The 18,427-nt window shown below is 35.7% G+C and overlaps 2 protein-coding genes and 1 long non-coding RNA gene across 7 annotated transcripts; 2 read left to right on the plus strand and 1 right to left on the minus strand.

Moving 5' to 3' along the window:
- Nucleotides 1–1,683: 1,683 nt before the first annotated feature.
- LOC141606830 (UPF0496 protein At3g49070) lies at nt 1,684–4,975 on the plus strand. Its single transcript, XM_074426164.1, has 3 exons — nt 1,684–1,734; nt 1,874–1,946; nt 3,809–4,975. The coding sequence occupies exons 2-3, from the start codon at nt 1,901–1,903 to the stop codon at nt 4,876–4,878; spliced, it is 1,116 nt and encodes a 371-aa protein (XP_074282265.1). The 5' UTR covers nt 1,684–1,734; nt 1,874–1,900; the 3' UTR covers nt 4,879–4,975.
- On the minus strand, nt 2,827–14,584 carry LOC141606831 (uncharacterized). 5 transcript variants are annotated; one of them, XR_012526840.1, is made up of 6 exons: nt 14,387–14,584; nt 13,732–13,775; nt 12,698–13,657; nt 10,263–10,316; nt 6,684–6,807; nt 2,827–3,281 (listed from the first exon to the last, which is right to left on the minus strand). It is a non-coding gene; the product is annotated as an uncharacterized LOC141606831 (long non-coding RNA). The 5 variants fall into 5 exon arrangements; XR_012526838.1 differs by lacking the exon at nt 13,732–13,775 and having other exon boundaries at nt 12,698–13,434; nt 13,585–13,657; nt 14,387–14,582; XR_012526836.1 differs by lacking the exon at nt 13,732–13,775 and having other exon boundaries at nt 14,387–14,581.
- LOC141606829 (BAHD acyltransferase DCR-like) lies at nt 6,496–12,136 on the plus strand. Its single transcript, XM_074426163.1, has 3 exons — nt 6,496–6,962; nt 7,178–8,033; nt 10,849–12,136. The coding sequence occupies exons 2-3, from the start codon at nt 7,491–7,493 to the stop codon at nt 11,719–11,721; spliced, it is 1,416 nt and encodes a 471-aa protein (XP_074282264.1). The 5' UTR covers nt 6,496–6,962; nt 7,178–7,490; the 3' UTR covers nt 11,722–12,136.
- Nucleotides 14,585–18,427: the final 3,843 nt, after the last annotated feature.

Consider the following 18,427-nt stretch of genomic DNA (forward strand, 5'->3'; position numbering starts at 1 on the left):
TATCTCACACGTAGGTCCATTGCGGATTTAGTAGAGTTGTATACGTTAGGAATGACAATTTTTTTGGCAACAGTAAATCCTTATACGTTAGGAATGACAAGGAGTCGTAGTAGACTGTATTTTACTGTATTTGGAAACTAAAACTTCATATCCTAAGCAAATTAAAGTAAAAGAATCCAAACTGCTCAAATCCAGATTAAATTCATCAATATTCAATACTTCAAAATACTCAAGAGCAAATCATCTTTTTCATTTTTAGTGTCGCATGTCATGTCTCACACCTTTAATTCATGAGTTCATGACAAATCATTTACTTAGTATGTATATAACTTAAAACAATCTTATTTATAATAAGAATATAACGTGTCAGAAAAAAGTAGCTAGGCCACGCACGCAATTGACATGGTAATAATAGTTAGTTTCCCTTAATGGAAGTATCTGTCTGAACATTAAAACAAGTAAAAGTGATCCCGCTTGAACATTTGAGATAATTTTTTTGTTTTTTCCTATATATTCTGCTCTTGTCTTATTCATATTATTTGACCTGTCTTATACAAAAAGCTCTCAATAATCAAGTAGCTAGGAAATTCACCTTCTTCAATTCCCAATTTTCCACACCACTAAATCATGTTACAATATAGGCTAAATCATCAATTACTCCCTTTTATAATGCACTTTTTCAAAATTACTCCCTTTTAAAAAAAAATTTAAAAATTACACCCATAAAATTGTAAAATTTTTGAAATTGCTCCCAAGTTCCTATATTTCTACTTTTATGACGAAAATGCCCTTGATTTATTTTCTTCTCCTCCTCATTGTCTCCCTATTTTCTATTCTCCTTTTGTCTTAATCCCTATACACCGTTCAAGGTTCAACCACAACAATCACCGTCTTTCACCGTCAACCACCACAATCACCCACTCTCTCTAAACTCAACATTTCAATGATGAAATGAAACTCAACAACATATCTAATAACAAAATAATCAACAAATTAGCCGAATTAAACGATAGGAACCAAGTAATAAAACAAATATGCAAGAGAAGGGTAGAGAAGACAAAGAAGAATGGAAAATTGGAAATTAAGGAGAGAAAGAAGAATGAAAAAATAATATGAGAATCAAGGGCATTTTTGTCCTAAATGTACAAAAATAGGGATTTGGGAGCAATTTAAAAATTTCAGCAATTTTCTGGGTGTAATTTTTAAACTTTTTTTTAAAAGGGAGTAAGTTTGAAAAAATGTACTACCTCCAAATTAAAGTGTTTGCCCCATTTCATTAGAATATAAGACTCATATAATAGGGAAATGGGGCAAACACTTTAATTTGGAGGGAGTACTATAAAAGGGAGTAATTGATAATTTACCCTACAATATAATATGATTAAACATAAAAGACTATCATCATCATCATTATATCATAAGGGTGAACAATAAGATAAAGATTGATTAAAATTTAAATATTATGAATATTGCTTCTAAGTTTCAACATGAAAATGTGCCTTTTAAACTAGCTTCAATCATAAGACCATAATTCTGAGGTCCTTAATCAATGCTTGTTCTCGACTTTCCCTTTTCAAGCAAGGGTGATTAAATTAAACTTTTTTGACAAGTTAATCAACTTATAAATATAAACAAGCCATTTTCATTTATCTCACTTTTCTTAATATTTCCCTTTAATTATTTGTGTAATTTTCAATATTTTCTTACATGCTCCAAAGAAATTGTCTAAATCAGGTTCGAATCTCTTTCACCTTACCTTTTCTGCTATATTAATTACCAAAATAAAATTAACCGTATATCGATAATTAAACATTTCCTTATACTAATTGACATGTTGAGTTGAGTTGTTCTACTTTGTTTAATTTAAGTGCAGTGATCATCCAAGGTGTAAAGGATTACTATGAAGAAGATGATATCAAAAACCAAAGCACTTTTCTCATGCAATAGTAAAATCTCTAACATATCTACTTATCTTTCTAATTTGTGGGTTGCAATCCAAATGTCCAACTAAAGAATGCATCTGCATTGGACATTTGGGTTGCAAAATGAACACAGCACGGTCAGGTCAGGTCAGATTGGGTCATTAACACATCTCATAACTCATAAGATCAACTTTTCGAAACTGTGTTTCAAGGGTAGATTTTATTATAGTTATATAGCTACATATTTCAATATGCAATTGCTCTTGCTTAAAACCGTCTTTAACTTAAGACCTCTCACAAACTCTTTTCATTTCCACCTCTATTTTAATTGGGTGTGACTTGTGAGAGACGTTTTAAGTTAAGACAGTCTTAGGCTCCGTTTGGCAAGACATTTCAGGTACCTGATTTGGTCAAAGTAGCTTATTTGACCAAAGTTTCAGGTACCTTATTTTTTTGTAAGCGTTTGGCAAGTAGCTTATTTGATCAAATAAGCTACCTGAAATGAAATGCTACCGTAGCATTTGAGATTTCAGGTACCTGATTTGGTTTGATTTTCCGTTTTTACCCTTTAAATCTATACTATTAAATAATTATCATATCCTTTTACGTCATTTCATCAAAATCAGTTACCTTTTCAGCTAGTTTGCCAAACATTTTTTTATATAATCAGCTACCTTATCAGTTCCTAATTTTCATTTACCTTATCGATTACCTTTTCGATTTGATTAGCTTTTTCAATTTTCAAATTACCTTTTTAGGTAGTTTTTACCAAACAGAATTTTTTAGACATGAAACAATGTTAAATATTCACTTACAAGTGAAAATTATTCACTGAAGTTGTGTATAATTGAGCTACAAAAAGGTCTTCAATGGTCTTAAAAACTCCAGCAAAACAAGAAAGTTAGCATTTAAGAATTCATTGCATTTATATTTTATACATGCACATCAGTCTAACTAGATCCACATGTATTACACGTTCTTCTTCTTATCATGCATGCAACTATACACAAGCATTCACATATGACTGACTATACGAGTATTCATTACAAAGCTCAGTCAAGTGAAATGATATCCACACAAACAACGGAGATTATCTGTTCTTTACTTCTTTGTCACTGTCTTCATATCTTGTCTACCCATTTTAAAGATATCCTACTCATCATACTAGTTTCGGACCGACTTAAATTCCGTGGATGAGCGAGGGTGGGCTTGCAGAGACGATTGTCCCCCAAAAACGTTGAGAAAGATAACCTTTTTGTTAAAATTTTCGATTGTTTTCCCTTACTAGGTCGATCTCATCGTCTCTACTCACCAATATTTGATGATCCTTCACACCTTGGATGATCACTGCACTTAAAACTAAACAAAGTAGATAAAATTGCCCTATTAGCAACATATTCGGCCTTGTGGCTCTTTTATACCAAAAAAAATCTTCTACTATATGAATTAGATAAAATTGCCCAAAAACAACACGGATAATTCTATAATCGAAATTATTCAATAGTATCCTCGACCACACCTCAAAAAAAAAAAAAAAAGTATCCTCGACCCGAATAATCTATTTGCCATGTCTAGGTGCCCATGTTTCTGAGTTTGCAATAACCCTTTGAATATCTACCTACTATTACCAACATCAATTAAACAAACACATAGGAGTACTTCACTAAATTTGTCTATTTTTTATTTTCCGATGTCAAATAAGCCACAAGGCCAAGTACAAAAGCGGGTGCGGGGGGATTTAAACCCTGGATCTATTGTCCACTATACGACTATACGTCTATACCTCCTTTAACCACTAGGTTAAGACATCCGCGACGCTTAATTTCTATGGAACACATTGATTATTTCTATTTGGTGTTAACTTTGTTTTTTATATGATTAAACAGTTTCCACACCAAGCAACCCTCACGTCGCAAACAATGTGGATGTAAGAGAAGAATACGCAAACGCCTTCAGAACGGAATCGTACAATGAGTTTTGGACACGTGTCACGACACTCACTCGTAAAGATTCAACTCCATGGAAATCGTCTATGAGTACAACTTCAGCTTCACGCCTTCTATCTTACAGACTATTTGTTGAACATCTTTTAGAGCCCAATCAACCGACCGTGACAAAAATACTCGGCTCTGATCCAAATGAACCCGAAAACAAATCTCTTCTTTCCGACTACTTTGAAGAAACTGCAAACGCTTCTATCTTGTGCGGTCAATTGTTAAGAGACACGGATCAAATGCGTGCTAAATACCGATCCCTGAAAAAGACGTTGCAATCCCTTGAAAACACGCAATTGCCTTCATCGTCTAACCATTTAGAAACAATTTTGATTCAATTAACAAAATTCACAAAATACATAAACCCTTTTATTTCCTCATCTTCCTCACTAACACGATTTCGAGCCGTGAAGTCTAGTTGCTCTGAGCTACTTAAACGGCTCGAGCTAAGACGCGCCAAGGTTCAAGCCAAGCTTCATTTTCGTAATAGTTTAAAATTCGGGTCAGCTGTGTTTCTAGTGGCATTAACAACAACAATAACTCTAGTCATAGTAACACACGCGCTCGCCACAGTGGTGGCCATACCCGGCTTCATATATGGCTCCCTCGGCCGAAATTCGACAAAACAATTGGCTAAAGTAACAGCTCAGCTTGATGCAGCTGCGAAAGGGACATATATATTGAATCGGGATTTGGATACAATTAGCCGGCTTATAGCTCGGCTTCATGACGAGCTGGAGCATACACGAGCCGTGGTCGAGTTTTGGGTCGAAAGGTCTCAAGACTTCCAAGATCAAACCAGTGAAGTGGTACGACAATTACGAAAGAATGATTCGAGTTTTATTGATCAATTAGATGAACTTGAAGAACATTTATATTTGTGTTTTATGACTATAAACAGGGCTAGAAATCTAGTAGTGAAGGAAATACTAGGCTTGCATTATTCAAGTAGAGGAAAATAAACCTTACTTTTAGTTTGACTCATGAACAGTTTGTAAATATGTATGTGTAATAACTCTCAGTTTCGGTTAAGGAAAAGGGTTGTCGCTGCCTAATCTCGCTAACTACGGCCAATTCACCCCAACATGTAAGAATATACGATTGTGAGAACCTTTAAAACCTTGATAACTCGGGATAGTGATGGGAAATCTGACGGAAAAAACGAGCCGTCATATAACACGGGGAACTGACGGATTTCTGACGGAATATCCGTCAGTAAAGTCTTGACGGATCATACGTCGGATAATTTTGGCACGTTGACAAAGTCAATGGCGCTAAATAGTATGTAACGGAAAATCCGTCAGTAAATCCTTAATTCTGACGGAATATCCGTCAGTCCTGACGGATCATCCTTAATCCTTAATAAGTCGGTCACGTAGTGTCATGGCCGATAACCTAGCTCGTATTATTAACATTCAGGAGTCTTGTCTTATTAGCACCTCGCGATTGTATACGCAGGCTAACAAGGAGATTTGAACAGAGAACGAGAGACGCAAGGGGTATCTATCTAGTCCAATATCGACTCTTATCCATATAAATATCATATATACTGACTTGAGTATCCACTGTTAATAGATGATGAGACAACTGATCACATTGTAAACCAAGGACGTACTAGTGTACTACTCTTACTGTCCCTGATTGTAAGATGAAACCGTTTTGAACGCTCAGAGTCTTGTCTTTACCTCTCACCGCTGTCTCGATCTCATCACCGCCTATTTTATGTGAAGTTTAACACCTCTCAAACAAACTAGAGACAATTTCGAAGTGTTGGTGGTGGTGTTTTCGTGTAGGCTAACTTTATAAGTCGAGTTGGGAGGTCCGTTTCTCAACTTCTCTAATTTCTTTTACGATGCCATCAACTCCCTACATTATCGCAACTTCGACTATCTAAAATGACGTTAAAAAAACGAGAAAGGAATGTGACATAAGATGAAACACGAAAATAGGACAAAACCTAGACTCAACTACATACAACTATAATGCAACCGAATTGCATGAGAGGTTATTTAAGAGCAGTAATGTGGCTAACTTTGTCTTATAGTGCAGCTGCATAAATAGTTATGCATCGTTATCGTTAATTGAAACCTGGAATTAGTTGGGTTTTACAATATAGTTTAGGGACCCTATAGTTTATTCCCTATTCTAACAAGTCTATTAATGTCACTGACTTCTATCTTATACGAGTAATTTATAGGCTGGACCCGAACGATATAGAATAATTATTTTCGAGATGAAAGAAAATGAAATTAAATTATAGAAACATTCCATATTAAGGTTGCATCATCCTTTCCCCTCGACTCGACGATTTTTTAATAATTACTCACTCTTGTCTTAATCTTTTGTTACCTGCGATAAAAATACCTCTAATAAAAAAAAAGTAAACTAAGGACTAGAACGGAGGGAATAACCTATTTAGGTGGTAAGCAAAGGAGTTGATGAGCAACACCACGAAAATAAAGTTTGAAATAATCCAGATTTCTTAGCCTAATAGTTGAGACAATAGTCCTGTAAATAAAAAGGCCATATGTTTGAATCCCTCTCCCTTTGATATTGTATTAATTTTGTACCTTTACTAATATTACTCCTATTTTTCTATTTTCTTCTCACTTTTCAAATTTCCCGTCACATAATTTAAGAAATGGAAAGAAAACAGATAATTGAAGAGAGTATAATATAGTGAGCTTCGGGTGAAACGGTCTTATCCAAACAATCAAGATAAACACCCTACTATATCAAAGAGTACAAGTGTACAACATTGGAATACCTCATTGGATTGCTAGGTCTCAAGTCTCAACCTGTGAATGGAGCTGACCATTTGTACGAACCACTTCTCACAAAGCACTGTAATCACGGGCCTTGACCTTTTTGATTAATGAAATGCAATCCCTCTATCGAAAAATAAAAGTGATTAGATTTCATGCATACAACCGTCTCATATAAATTTCTGTATTCATCGTCACAAAATAAAGACTCGTTGTATACATGCAACAATCTCAGGTAAGAGTAACAGTTAATACTCCATCCGTCCCAATCATTTGTTTATGTACAAACAACAACAACAACAACAACATTACCCAGTGTCTCAATGGCTCCCACAAATTGCGGGGTAAGGGGGGTCGGATGTACGCAACCTTACCCTTGTGTTAGAAACACAAAGAGGCTGTTTCCGAATGACCCAAGATGAAAATTGCGTCGAGAACTGCATTGAAGGACCATTTTGATTTATTCCACTATAATCCATAACCAAAGAGTAATGAGTCTTTGGTTAGTAACCGAATAAAAAAGTTAAACAAATGATTGAAATAAGGGAGCGAAAGAGTATCACGGCTAAGAAGAAAGTGAGAGTATTAAGTAGTAACTCACCTTTCCCCACCGAAAAGAGAACACTGGTTAGTAATAAGAGTTATAAATGTTGTCAGCTACCCTCGTGAGAATTCATAAATGCCACCTTCCTTTGCCCAACCATCCACCATTGAAGTTACTCACTATAAATTTCACCACTAATTTACTCATATCACTAGTAACAATTTCCAAAACAATATCCCATCCCATCATTCTAAGCACATAAACAATGGCTTATGAAAATGGTAAACTTGAAAATGGTGAAAATGGTAAACATGAAAATGGTAATGGTAAACAAGAAAAAAACCCATCAATCAAAGTCAAAATTACCAAGAAATACAATGTACAATCCAAGAAAAAAATAGGTAAACAAGAGTGTCAATTGGTAACATTTGATTTACCTTACTTGGGTTTCTTCTATAATCAAAAGTTGCTAATTTACAAAGGAAATGGGAGTGAATATGAGGAAATGGTGAGTAAGTTGAAAGACGGGTTGAGTCGAGTTTTGGAGGAGTTTTACCAATTGGGTGGAAGATTAGGGAGGGATGATGATGGGGTGTTTAAGGTCATGTATGATGATGATATGGATGGTGTGGAAGTGTTGGAAGCCGTTGTTGACCATGGCGATGATGGTAAGGATGGTGATGATGATGGTGTGATGGTGAGTGTTGATGAATTGGCTTCAACGGAGATATCTTTCATGAAGGAATTGATGCCTTATAATGGTGTTTTGAACTTGGAGGGTCTTCACCTCCCTCTCTTGGCTATTCAGGTACATTTCCGTATTACTTCCTTCGTCCCAATCCTTCGTTTACCCTTAATTAAAATACCCATCACAAATAATTGAGACGTAGAGTAATATTTACCGTTTTGCATTATAGACATATAGACATATACTTCTTTCTTCCTAAATTATTTGACAATTTGAATTTTATGCCTGACATCCACAATGTGTGTCAAAACATTGAAAGTTGCTCTTGGGTTAAAAATATATTCTTTGAATTTATGCCATTTTTCAAAATTCTCATCACATTTTGAAAAATGGTGTAAATTTAAAGAATGCTAGAGAGTATTTGTCAAGCAATTTGGGACAGAGGAATGTAAAAGAAAAATCATTAATCAATTCTTTAACATGCTGGTTGTCAGATCAGAAAATTCAACCAGAATATTCACTTAAGGTGTAAGTCTAGGAGAAGCACATAATCCTAACCCATCACAAAAACTTATATAAGACGGTCTATCTGGTTAGACCCGACCATAAAGTGGCATAAATCACATAATCAAAAAAGAATTAGCAAGCAAGTATTTGGATCGACTCACATGCGAGACCTTTCATATACGGAGTAAGACTCACCAAGTAATAATATTTAGTCCTTGTCAACAATTGTCATAAGGTCATGGGATAACTACTGAAAAATGCAACATGTATACATACAATGTGTCGGAAGGTCTCCATCATATACACACACCAAAGTTCTCATTCCGTTTAAGGTTAACAAGGTCATCAAACTGGGTCTCACCGGCACGATTTTTTACCTCCAAATTACATAAACTTTCACTAAACTACCCACTTGGCACTTAAAGACACATTTCACAATATTTCAATCTCAAATTACCTGACTTACAAACTTTTTACACTTCTATTATTGTATTCTTACGGTCTTACCATGGAAACTTTGGTGTGAATATGTGCGAGTAGTTTTTCCGGAGTGAATTTTGTTACACCTCGGAAACAAATTACGCTGTTCTTATAGTTTATAGACATAAAAACAGAGTTTCAACTTCAGGCAGATGCGAAAGAATGTTTTAGACTCTGAAGATAATCTGCCGTGTTGGTACAGTTTGTACAATAAACTTTTCCTAAATTTAATGGCCTAAAATCAATCCATTGTCTAACCATGCAAGGCACTCTATGATCACGACCATTAATTACTAGACAGTATGATATGCAGTGCATAATTTTTAACAACCTTCAAGTATTAAATATTCCCCATGTCTAACAGCTGGAAATACCTGTATATGTGATTAATTAGTCTTTGACATTGCAAAGCGACAGCGATGGGTCATTCACATTTTTTAAGCTTAAAATTCATTAATCAAAATATTATTTTCCCATGTCTTAGACTTTTATCGACTGGATGGCTTACTCCACCTACATCTTATTTATAGAAGAGAACATTTCAAAAGAAAAGGTTCGATCCCCTGATTTTTATTTCTCGAACTGAGGCCGGGGATCAGAAATATAAATTATTCTTCAAAACCAGATTGAACTCGAGCATTTGGAACCAGACAATCCTTTGGTATTGTAAACTTCTAACATTGCCTTGGTTCATATATTGATTTTAGAAAGCAAAAAGTCTCTAGTACTATAGCTATACCCTAAGATATTGTCAAAACAATATGAAACATACCTACACCCATATTATAAGGTATTATAGTTACTAAGAATTCTTTCTGTTGGATAATTCGGGTTGAACTAAAAATCAGAGTTCAGCATTCTATTCCATATAATCCAGTAACCTACACATGGTTTCGGTAGTTTGTCGCTATAAGTTCATCACATAATCAGATCAACCAAGCAACATGAACAAGGCAGAGTATAGTCAGTATACACTATACAATATGCACATTTGCAACTTAGAAGCGCAATTAGAACACCCCAGCCTTTTGTTGTTAAGATGTGGTATCAGAACTTAATTGCATGGCCTTTTAAAGCGTAAAGCTTCTTTGAGTTCTTTCCCATATAAATGGTGTTTACTCTACACTCTTACCAAATATTAGAGTGCATGAGTTTTTCTCTTGTCCTTATCATTCTTTACTACTACTAATAATAATACTCGGCAAAGCTCGAGTCATACTCAGCACCTCCTCGTAGACCCCATTAACTATCAAGTGATGTAGACGAAATACTTATCATAACAAAGAGATGAGATGATTACAGATAGACTAATCAAGGCTCGCAAAACTGACGTGTAAATTTATAATTGGTCGAGATACTTACCAATTAAGTTGCTTTCGCTACTCACTTGCCTTTTCATTAATGTCTCCTATATTCCTAAAATAAATGTAAATGTCTCAATCATCCAAAAAAAGTCCCATTAGAGGTACAAATGATAAACCTAAAATTAATGGACTTACTCATTTCTATACTACATTGAAAGATACTATTCAACAACCACAAGGATAGCGACAACAAACAATGTCGATCTTACGGAAGTACAGACTGTTGGTAGAATCACCCCATGTGGCCATGTATACGATAGAGTTTAAGCTTCATTCTGTTTATTTTTCGCACTTTATTTACCCTTGAATATATTTTCTCAAGTGTCTTCTCCAATGTTATTTTTTTTTTCTAAATTTTTCTTTACACTTATTGGTCTCACACAAATATATATGATCACCTTTCTTGCAACAGACTCTTCTCTGTGTTGGTTACTTATTTCTTCAACTTCACTTTTTTTCCTTAATGAGGTTTCATTTTCCCTTTCGTTTCATTGATTTATCTCTAATTTACGGTTTTAAAAGACATTTATGTCAGCCGACCTTAACTCATTTTAGAACTAAACCTTCGTTGGTGGTTACCACAGCTTACCAAGCTTCATGATGGGCTGGCAATGGGATTGGCATTTAACCATGCTGTACTAGATGGAACCTCTACATGGCACTTCATGAGCTCATGGGCCAGCATCTGCTGTGGGACCCCTTCAATCACTCTCTCACCATTCCTTGATCGTACAAAGGCACGCTCCACACGTGTTGCTCTAACCATTCCTGATGCCCCACCACAACCAGAGTCAGTTACCGCACCACTGCTCCGCGAAAAACTCTTCCGGTTCTCTGAAACCGCAATTGACAAAATCAAAACTGCCCTCAACTCAGGCAGGGGTGACAAGACCCCATTCTCCACCTTCCAGTCTCTCTCAACCCACATTTGGCGGGCTGTGGCAACAGCCCGTGGGCTCAAGCCTGAAGAGATCACTGTTTTCACCATCTTTGTGGACTGCCGGAAAAGGGTCAGCCCACCAGTGCCAGAAAGCTACTTTGGGAATCTCATCCAGGCAGTGTTCACCGGTACAGCAACTGAAATGTTGATTGGAAACCCGCCAGAGTTCGCTGCAGACATGATTCAGGCAGCTATCGGGGCCCATGATGCAGCTGCCATCGAGAAGCGGAACAAAGAGTTTGAGGCAAATCCGTTCATTTTCCAGTTCAAGGATGCTGGCATGAACTGTGTGGCTGTTGGTAGCTCGCCAAGGTTCAAGGTTTACGATGTTGACTTTGGCTTCGGAAAACCAGAGAGGGTTCGGAGCGGAACCAATAATCGATTTGATGGGATGGTGTATTTGTACCCAGGAAAAGATGGTGGGAAGAGCATAGATGTGGAAATTAGCTTGGAAGTTAAGGCTATGGAGGCATTGGAGAAGGACAAAGAATTTTTACTGGATGGTGAGGTAGTTTAATATTTCAAGTTACAGTTATGAAGAAGGGTTACCATAAGAGATTTATATTATTATAGAACATTCGTAGTTACTGTATCTTATGTTAATTTTATGTAAGTTGGGGTGGTTTATTGGTATTGTTAGGACAAAAAAAAAGAACATTGTTGGGTGTAGTGTGAAGAAAATGGATCAAGGCAAACATAGAATTCGTGGGTTGTGGATGCAAGAGGAATTAACTTATGTTTGCTGAGGTCCATCTTCTTGAGAACATGCATTGTAATTTGTAAGTGTGTTAACAGTGTTTTAAGTTTCGTACTTATTAGGGTTACAGTTAATGGGTCATTAGGAATTTGTTATTTGATTATCACAGTTACTATGTTTGTGTCTAATTACAAAGTCTCAGTGGAAAATAGGAAGCATTCATATCGTCATAAAATGTTGTTTCCATTTCCAGTGGAGGCCAAGGCTCGTTACTCATTAGCTTTATAACTAAAGCAAACAGGTAACAAAACTAGTTGGTTATCATGTATTGTACACAGTCGGTCAATGCATTATCCACTCGACATTCATCATGGATCATTTGAAAATAACTTTAATTTTGTGTTTCAATCACAACGGTATGGCAGTGTACATCCCTGCCTCATATTCTGCCGTAGGCAAGTGCTTTTAAGACAATATTTTGCATAGTAAGGATATTACATTCTATTAGCTGATTGTTACAAACTTGTTTGCATGCTTTTTTATTAGATGGCTTTGTAATTCTCCGATTTATTTAGTGTCAAATTTATGAGTATTACTACATACATCAGTGCTTATGTAACACAAGAAACATGCTCAACATCACATGGTGAAACCAATCTTTATGGATACGACTCATACGAGCACTCTTAGAACACTTCACAGATTACATCTTTCAGCAGGACTTTGATGCATGAACTTCTTCTAAGAAGAAAAAAAAAGAATGAAAATCTAGAAATGAGAATTAGTCTTTACATACCTAAGTTATAGGTGCGAGCTAATTCAGCATTTGAAAGTCCCGCAGCTTTTGCATAGACATCAGACATCACCCATAGCAATTATGCACTCCATGCAAATATCACATTACAGAGGCGACAGGAATCAGAAAATTGTTTTACGTATTTTTACGGTGGATAATATGCAGGCAAATATGCAAGATTAGATACCAAGGGCAGCCAAAATCACCAAGTATTTCTATTAGTAAGCAAGAACATTGATCCAACCACAATATAGCAAGAGATACAAATTCTTTTTAGCTAAATAAAACTGGTTTTAGTCATACGAGCAGAGATTAATTTTCTTCACAGTTCACACATGAGAAAGGAGCACATTAATTGTGATTACAAAAAATCGGTCATCATGACCAAAGTTCAGTCATTACACCACAAATGCAGCCGCAATATAACCGTAAAAACCTTCTATAAGTTGGCCGCGTGTGTGGTTCGGGACTCCGGGCCTATGTAATTTTTGTTTTGGTATAAACATTCAGTTTAGTCCTAGAGTCGAGTTGGATAGGAATCTTAGGATGATAAGGGCAATAAAGCTCGCTATCCTGAGTTCTAAAATTGTTGCATTCCAAGGATGTTAAATTTGAGACCTCTTGAGTTAGCTAGATCAACTTCCTGACATCAGCAAATTAATCCAAGTGTCTGTTGGTCATCGGTCCTAGGTTTGGTACCAACGAAGGAGAGGCGAAAAGGCAAAGGCAATATGCCCCTGATACACCAAATAGGCCAATACATAACTAATTGGCAGATACATTGATACATATAGTTCAACAATGACTACTGAAATCATCTCACAGTGTTCATACATGAACAAATGATAAAAATAGAGAAACCATAACCTAGGTACAAAATTACAGACCTGGTTCACATTGCGATCATAATGATTCGCAAACGATCTTCAGTTCAGCTCCATCCTTAATTCATACTTGTACCTGCGACGAAATAGACGCATCATTAACACAGAGACAAAAGAAATCTATCAAGTGTTAAATCAACAACCCAAAACCTAAGAAATCTCGATGTTTCCTTATTTCCTGATACTGCATTTTCCTGAAAATTGATTGATAATGACTTCAATGAATTAAGCTGTTTTAGTAGGAACTAAATCACTAGTTAACAGAACTGAATCTCCACAAGCTGACTATCACATCACAAAAAAACACATTATAAAATAAGACGGTTTTTTCATTGGTTAAACAATAAACACAATCAATTTTCCTATAAGACCGTCTCCCACAATAGTTATAATCTGAGCAATAAACTACCAACGGCAGGAAAAATCAGGACTTTACTTCTCTAATCCTCCACAATTTCTAGAATAAGACGGAGACGGTCCATCATTCATATTGCTATCAATCAAAGAGTAATGCTTATATAAATGGACCGTCTTATGGTGTGAGACCGTCTCAAACAATAACTACTGCTAATCCTCCGCGAAACTGGCAGTTTACACATCAACAATTGAAGTAAGACAGCATTACAGACATGATATAACAATTAATGATTCAAAAGCAAATGATTAATCAAGAACATATAATTAGGAAAATTAAAGAAATAATTTTAGTTCGAATTTTAACATAACTTTGATCACTACTACCGTTATTGCATCAAATTAATCTCAATTCACTAGAAATTTGAAATATCCAGGTGAAGAAAGATACCGTTTTAATTAGGTTTAGCGGAAATTGAATTGAGATCAGCTTGAGAAAAGAGGGATTTTGAAAGTTGTAAGCCATGGAGAATAAGAAGATGATCAAGAAGGCAAAGAAATTTACATTGTTGGTTTGCCAAGTTTGACGGGCTATAAGCCGATAACTAGACTTGGCAAAACGAACCCAACTTGAAAAATCTGATAAAACGTAACATAGGACTAGAATTTGAGCCAACCCTATCTAATCTAACTAGACCCAAACATTAGACGAGTATCATTAAATTAAATAATTTAATTAATAACATATTTGAAAATAATATGAAAGTGAAATGATTTAGTTTGACATGAATTCTTACCGAGCTAAAATAGTCTGACCTGCATTCGAATTAAGGAGTAAAGACTTTGTTTTATCGAATAACTTTGCTCTATACTTTGCAATAAACATAATTTCGTGTTTAACATTCAAATCCGTGATTTAGCTCAAACAAACAATAAATCTCCACTTATATGCTCAATCAAAATAAAATAAAATTTGTTCTCTTAAGTCTCTATGCATTAGCATACCCGTATTTTGTTCAATTATGTCGATATCCAAAATATTGGACTCATAATATAAGATGAAAAATTCGAACCTGCGATCTATTGTTAACCTTATCTGCATAATTTTGTTCAATCATGGAGCCGTTAGCACTGAGCCACTGGCCCACTTAGAAGCCATAGTGAAAGTTGGAAAACAAGAGTCATGGTCATGGTCTGAAAGACTCACTAAAATACAAGTTTGGGTTAGATAGGTGAGAATGTCTTTGGGCCACAGTCCAAGCGGTAATGATATTGAATTATGAGGAAGAATCATTTTCGGTTCGGGCCTATTTTAGTTAGAGCCCCCATCAATCATCTTGGTCAACGATATGTTTGACTGTTTGAGTAATTAGAGTTTTTTTTGAGGGAAAAAACGAGGGATACTTATATTAGATCGATTTCCGCTAATGCCAAAATAGCATCCGGAAAAACATCAGTGTACACACATTTGCCCACCGACGAACACAATCGAGCCACATTATGAGCGACCGTATTACCTCCTCGCTTTACATGAGACCAAAAACAATTAGAAAAATACTTAGCAAAAAAACAAGATATCGGCAATACACAATCCCTTGGGGCTTCTCGTCTGTCCATTCTTCTTCACGGCATCAATGATCACTTTGGCATCACTCTCCATAACCACTTCTCTCGAGCCCATCCTCGTTGCGATGTCGACTCCAAAATCCAGAGCTTTGGCTTCCGCTATCGATGGTTCCCACACAGTGCCCTGACCCTTCGACACCCCACCACCACAACCTTCCCCTCTGCATCACACCCCACGACTCATAGCCCGACCTCACCATTGCTAAACACCGCCGCATCCGTATTATACTTAATTAGATTGCCCACCGAACGCATCCACGAACTCCCCTCTCCATGTGATTGAGCTGGTGGACTTTGGTTCGCCCCCACTTCATTCTTATACTGTGCGTAGTCCATGACCACTCGAACCATTCCCATCGTAATCACCGCAACATTTGGACTTGCCTCACCAAAAGTACGTAAATTCCTAACGTACCATATTGCCCATGATAAGGCCAAAAATCGAAGCCCCTCTGCCCTGTCCAGCCGCAACAAGAACCACTGCACGAGTTTAGCGTAGGATCCTGCCGGAGCTTCGGTCAGAAGCTGTCCAAAGCCACTCTCCTCCCACCCCCCTCTTGCCCAACCACATTCGAAAAGAGCATGGTTAACCGTTCGAAATGTTGGAATTTTAAACTCGGGGTTATAATAATATACAAATCCTTATTAGCGATGCTTTATAAGTTAATGACGCCTTACAATCAGTTAAAATAGTTTAAAAAACGGCAAGTGGTTGTAACTTGTGAGAGGTCACTAGTTTGTTTTCATCACAAGTAATATAATTAATCAGTTATTACTTAGTTGAAATTTCACTTCCGAAAATCACAAGCATATATGATTTGAACTTGACTTTCAGTTGCATTTACACTATGATACGGAGTACCATATAAGTGAATCATCTTAACCAAAAATACGTTGATGATTGAAATCCAATCATTAGTTTAATATTCTTTTAAGTAATTTAAACGTATTCTAATCAACTAGTTACTAGTCTTGTTTAACGAGGGATAACTTTTGCAGATCTATGTTAAATGAGATGTGCATATATAAAGTCTTCTGCAATCTAATTTTGTGATAAATCTATAATGAAGACATTTCTGCAATCATAAATTACATTTTTCATAGTAGTTGCTCTCTCTCATTCATTCAAACCATCATTTGTATATATTTAAGGAGTATTCTATTCAAACGGTATATATATCGACTTTACCTCTGTCTTCAAGGTCATCGTTTCGATTACGGCCACGAGACTCACGATTATAGTCCCGGACTACACCATAAATTTTCAGATTATATACAGGTACAAATACAATGTACATAGATCAAATAACGTCAAAATCTTTGGACCGACTAATCCACCAAGTAGCCTCAACATGTGGTATGCTTGTTGAGGCATAGCCATGTAGGACCAATATATAGCTATGCCTATTAACTTAACCATTGTAAACAAAGATCTTGTCCAATTGAATTGATTAATATACTCCATATAATCCCACCACTCAACCATACAATATGCTCTCCCTTCATTTAACGGACCCCTTACCTATACATGATAGCTACCTTGGCCTTTCTATTGTAGTAGGTATCCACTTTAAATTTTCCGATAAGTCTTGTTTAGGACGGTCATAAGTCAATTGTTTTCAGAGCTCTTAAAACGCCCTTTTTATGCTAAAATTATCTAAATTGGTTGTGAATATTGTCTTAATTAAAACGCCCTTTTGTTGAACTGAATTAAACTAAATTTATAGGAGCTGAACTAAATTTTAGAGGGGGTGACTTTAAGCTCAAAAGAACAGAACCTTAGAAAAGTAGTATCTATCTCTAGATGAAAATGGGTTAATTATGCTCCCACTTTTATATATAAGACAAACCTTGCTTTTATTAGTTCCTAAGCATCCTCATTATTATCGCGTCTCATCTATCATACTTAACTCATTTGAAGTTTAAAACGTGTATTATCGTCTTTCACAAAAATTTGTGATTGATTTGCTATCTTGAAAAATTCTCTTTTTGTTATGTGGGGATGGTTTTACCTTAGTTTAAAAATTACAATTACTATTCCATTAAAAATTGAAGAAGTGATCTTATACTTCAATTTCCATGATTCTTCTTAGCAAATTTCCATTTTAATTACGAACTGGTCTTATCATATTAGAAAAACCGATAAATTATTTATCCACTTATTTTCACAAATGAAAAAATGACTTAAGAAAATAAAATATCCACTCATGTTAAGAATAATAATTAAATTGGGAAGAAAGTGGTGGGATAGAAGTAATTGTAAGCCTCGTGTTAGAAATAATGATTAGAAATTTTCTTGATTGAAATGAAGATAATGATAAATGAGTAGGACTTGGAGGAGAGGTAGGGATAAAAGTTGAGGTTATGTACTTAGCATCATTATCTTAATCACTAAACAATAAACCCAATGGGGCTGCACACGTGCAAGTATGGACATTATAAAGACTTGTAAGTTCTATCTATGACAACTTGTAAGTTAATGTAAGATTAGCAAATGCTTTAGAGATGTATCTGTCTTAAATAAAAGACGGATAAAATACTATTTTTTTTACCATTTATATAAACAGATGAAATAAATTTTTTTTTTTTTTTCACTTTTTACACATGAATGAGCATGACTGCATGACCCTTCTCTTATCCATTTATTTAAAACGGAAAATGGTGCCCTTGAACTTTGATGTTTTGCCCGAAATACCCAATTTTTTGATCCGGAAATCTTTAAGAGGCTATAACTCGTGTTTACAAGCTCAGAAAGTAACGATTTTTTTTTTCAAATTGATTATCTTTTCGAGACCTACGACTTGAAAAAAAAAATTGTCGTGCTTGGAATTCGTGACCAAGAGATATGGTCACTCAAAGTTTGTAC

This window comes from Silene latifolia, chromosome 10 (assembly GCF_048544455.1).
Source record: "Silene latifolia isolate original U9 population chromosome 10, ASM4854445v1, whole genome shotgun sequence".
Taxonomy (NCBI): domain Eukaryota; kingdom Viridiplantae; phylum Streptophyta; class Magnoliopsida; order Caryophyllales; family Caryophyllaceae; genus Silene; species Silene latifolia.

Bases quoted from the DNA above. Each gene is read 5' to 3' on its own strand.
- LOC141606830 (XM_074426164.1), top strand. From the start codon at position 1,901: ATGAAGAAGATGATATCAAAAACCAAAGCACTTTTCTCATGCAATA. The intron at 1,947-3,808 runs GTAAAATCTCTA...ATGATTAAACAG, and splicing joins AGCACTTTTCTCATGCAATA to TTTCCACACCAAGCAACCCT.
- LOC141606829 (XM_074426163.1), top strand. From the start codon at position 7,491: ATGGCTTATGAAAATGGTAAACTTGAAAATGGTGAAAATGGTAAACAT. The intron at 8,034-10,848 runs GTACATTTCCGT...TGGTTACCACAG, and splicing joins TCCCTCTCTTGGCTATTCAG to CTTACCAAGCTTCATGATGG.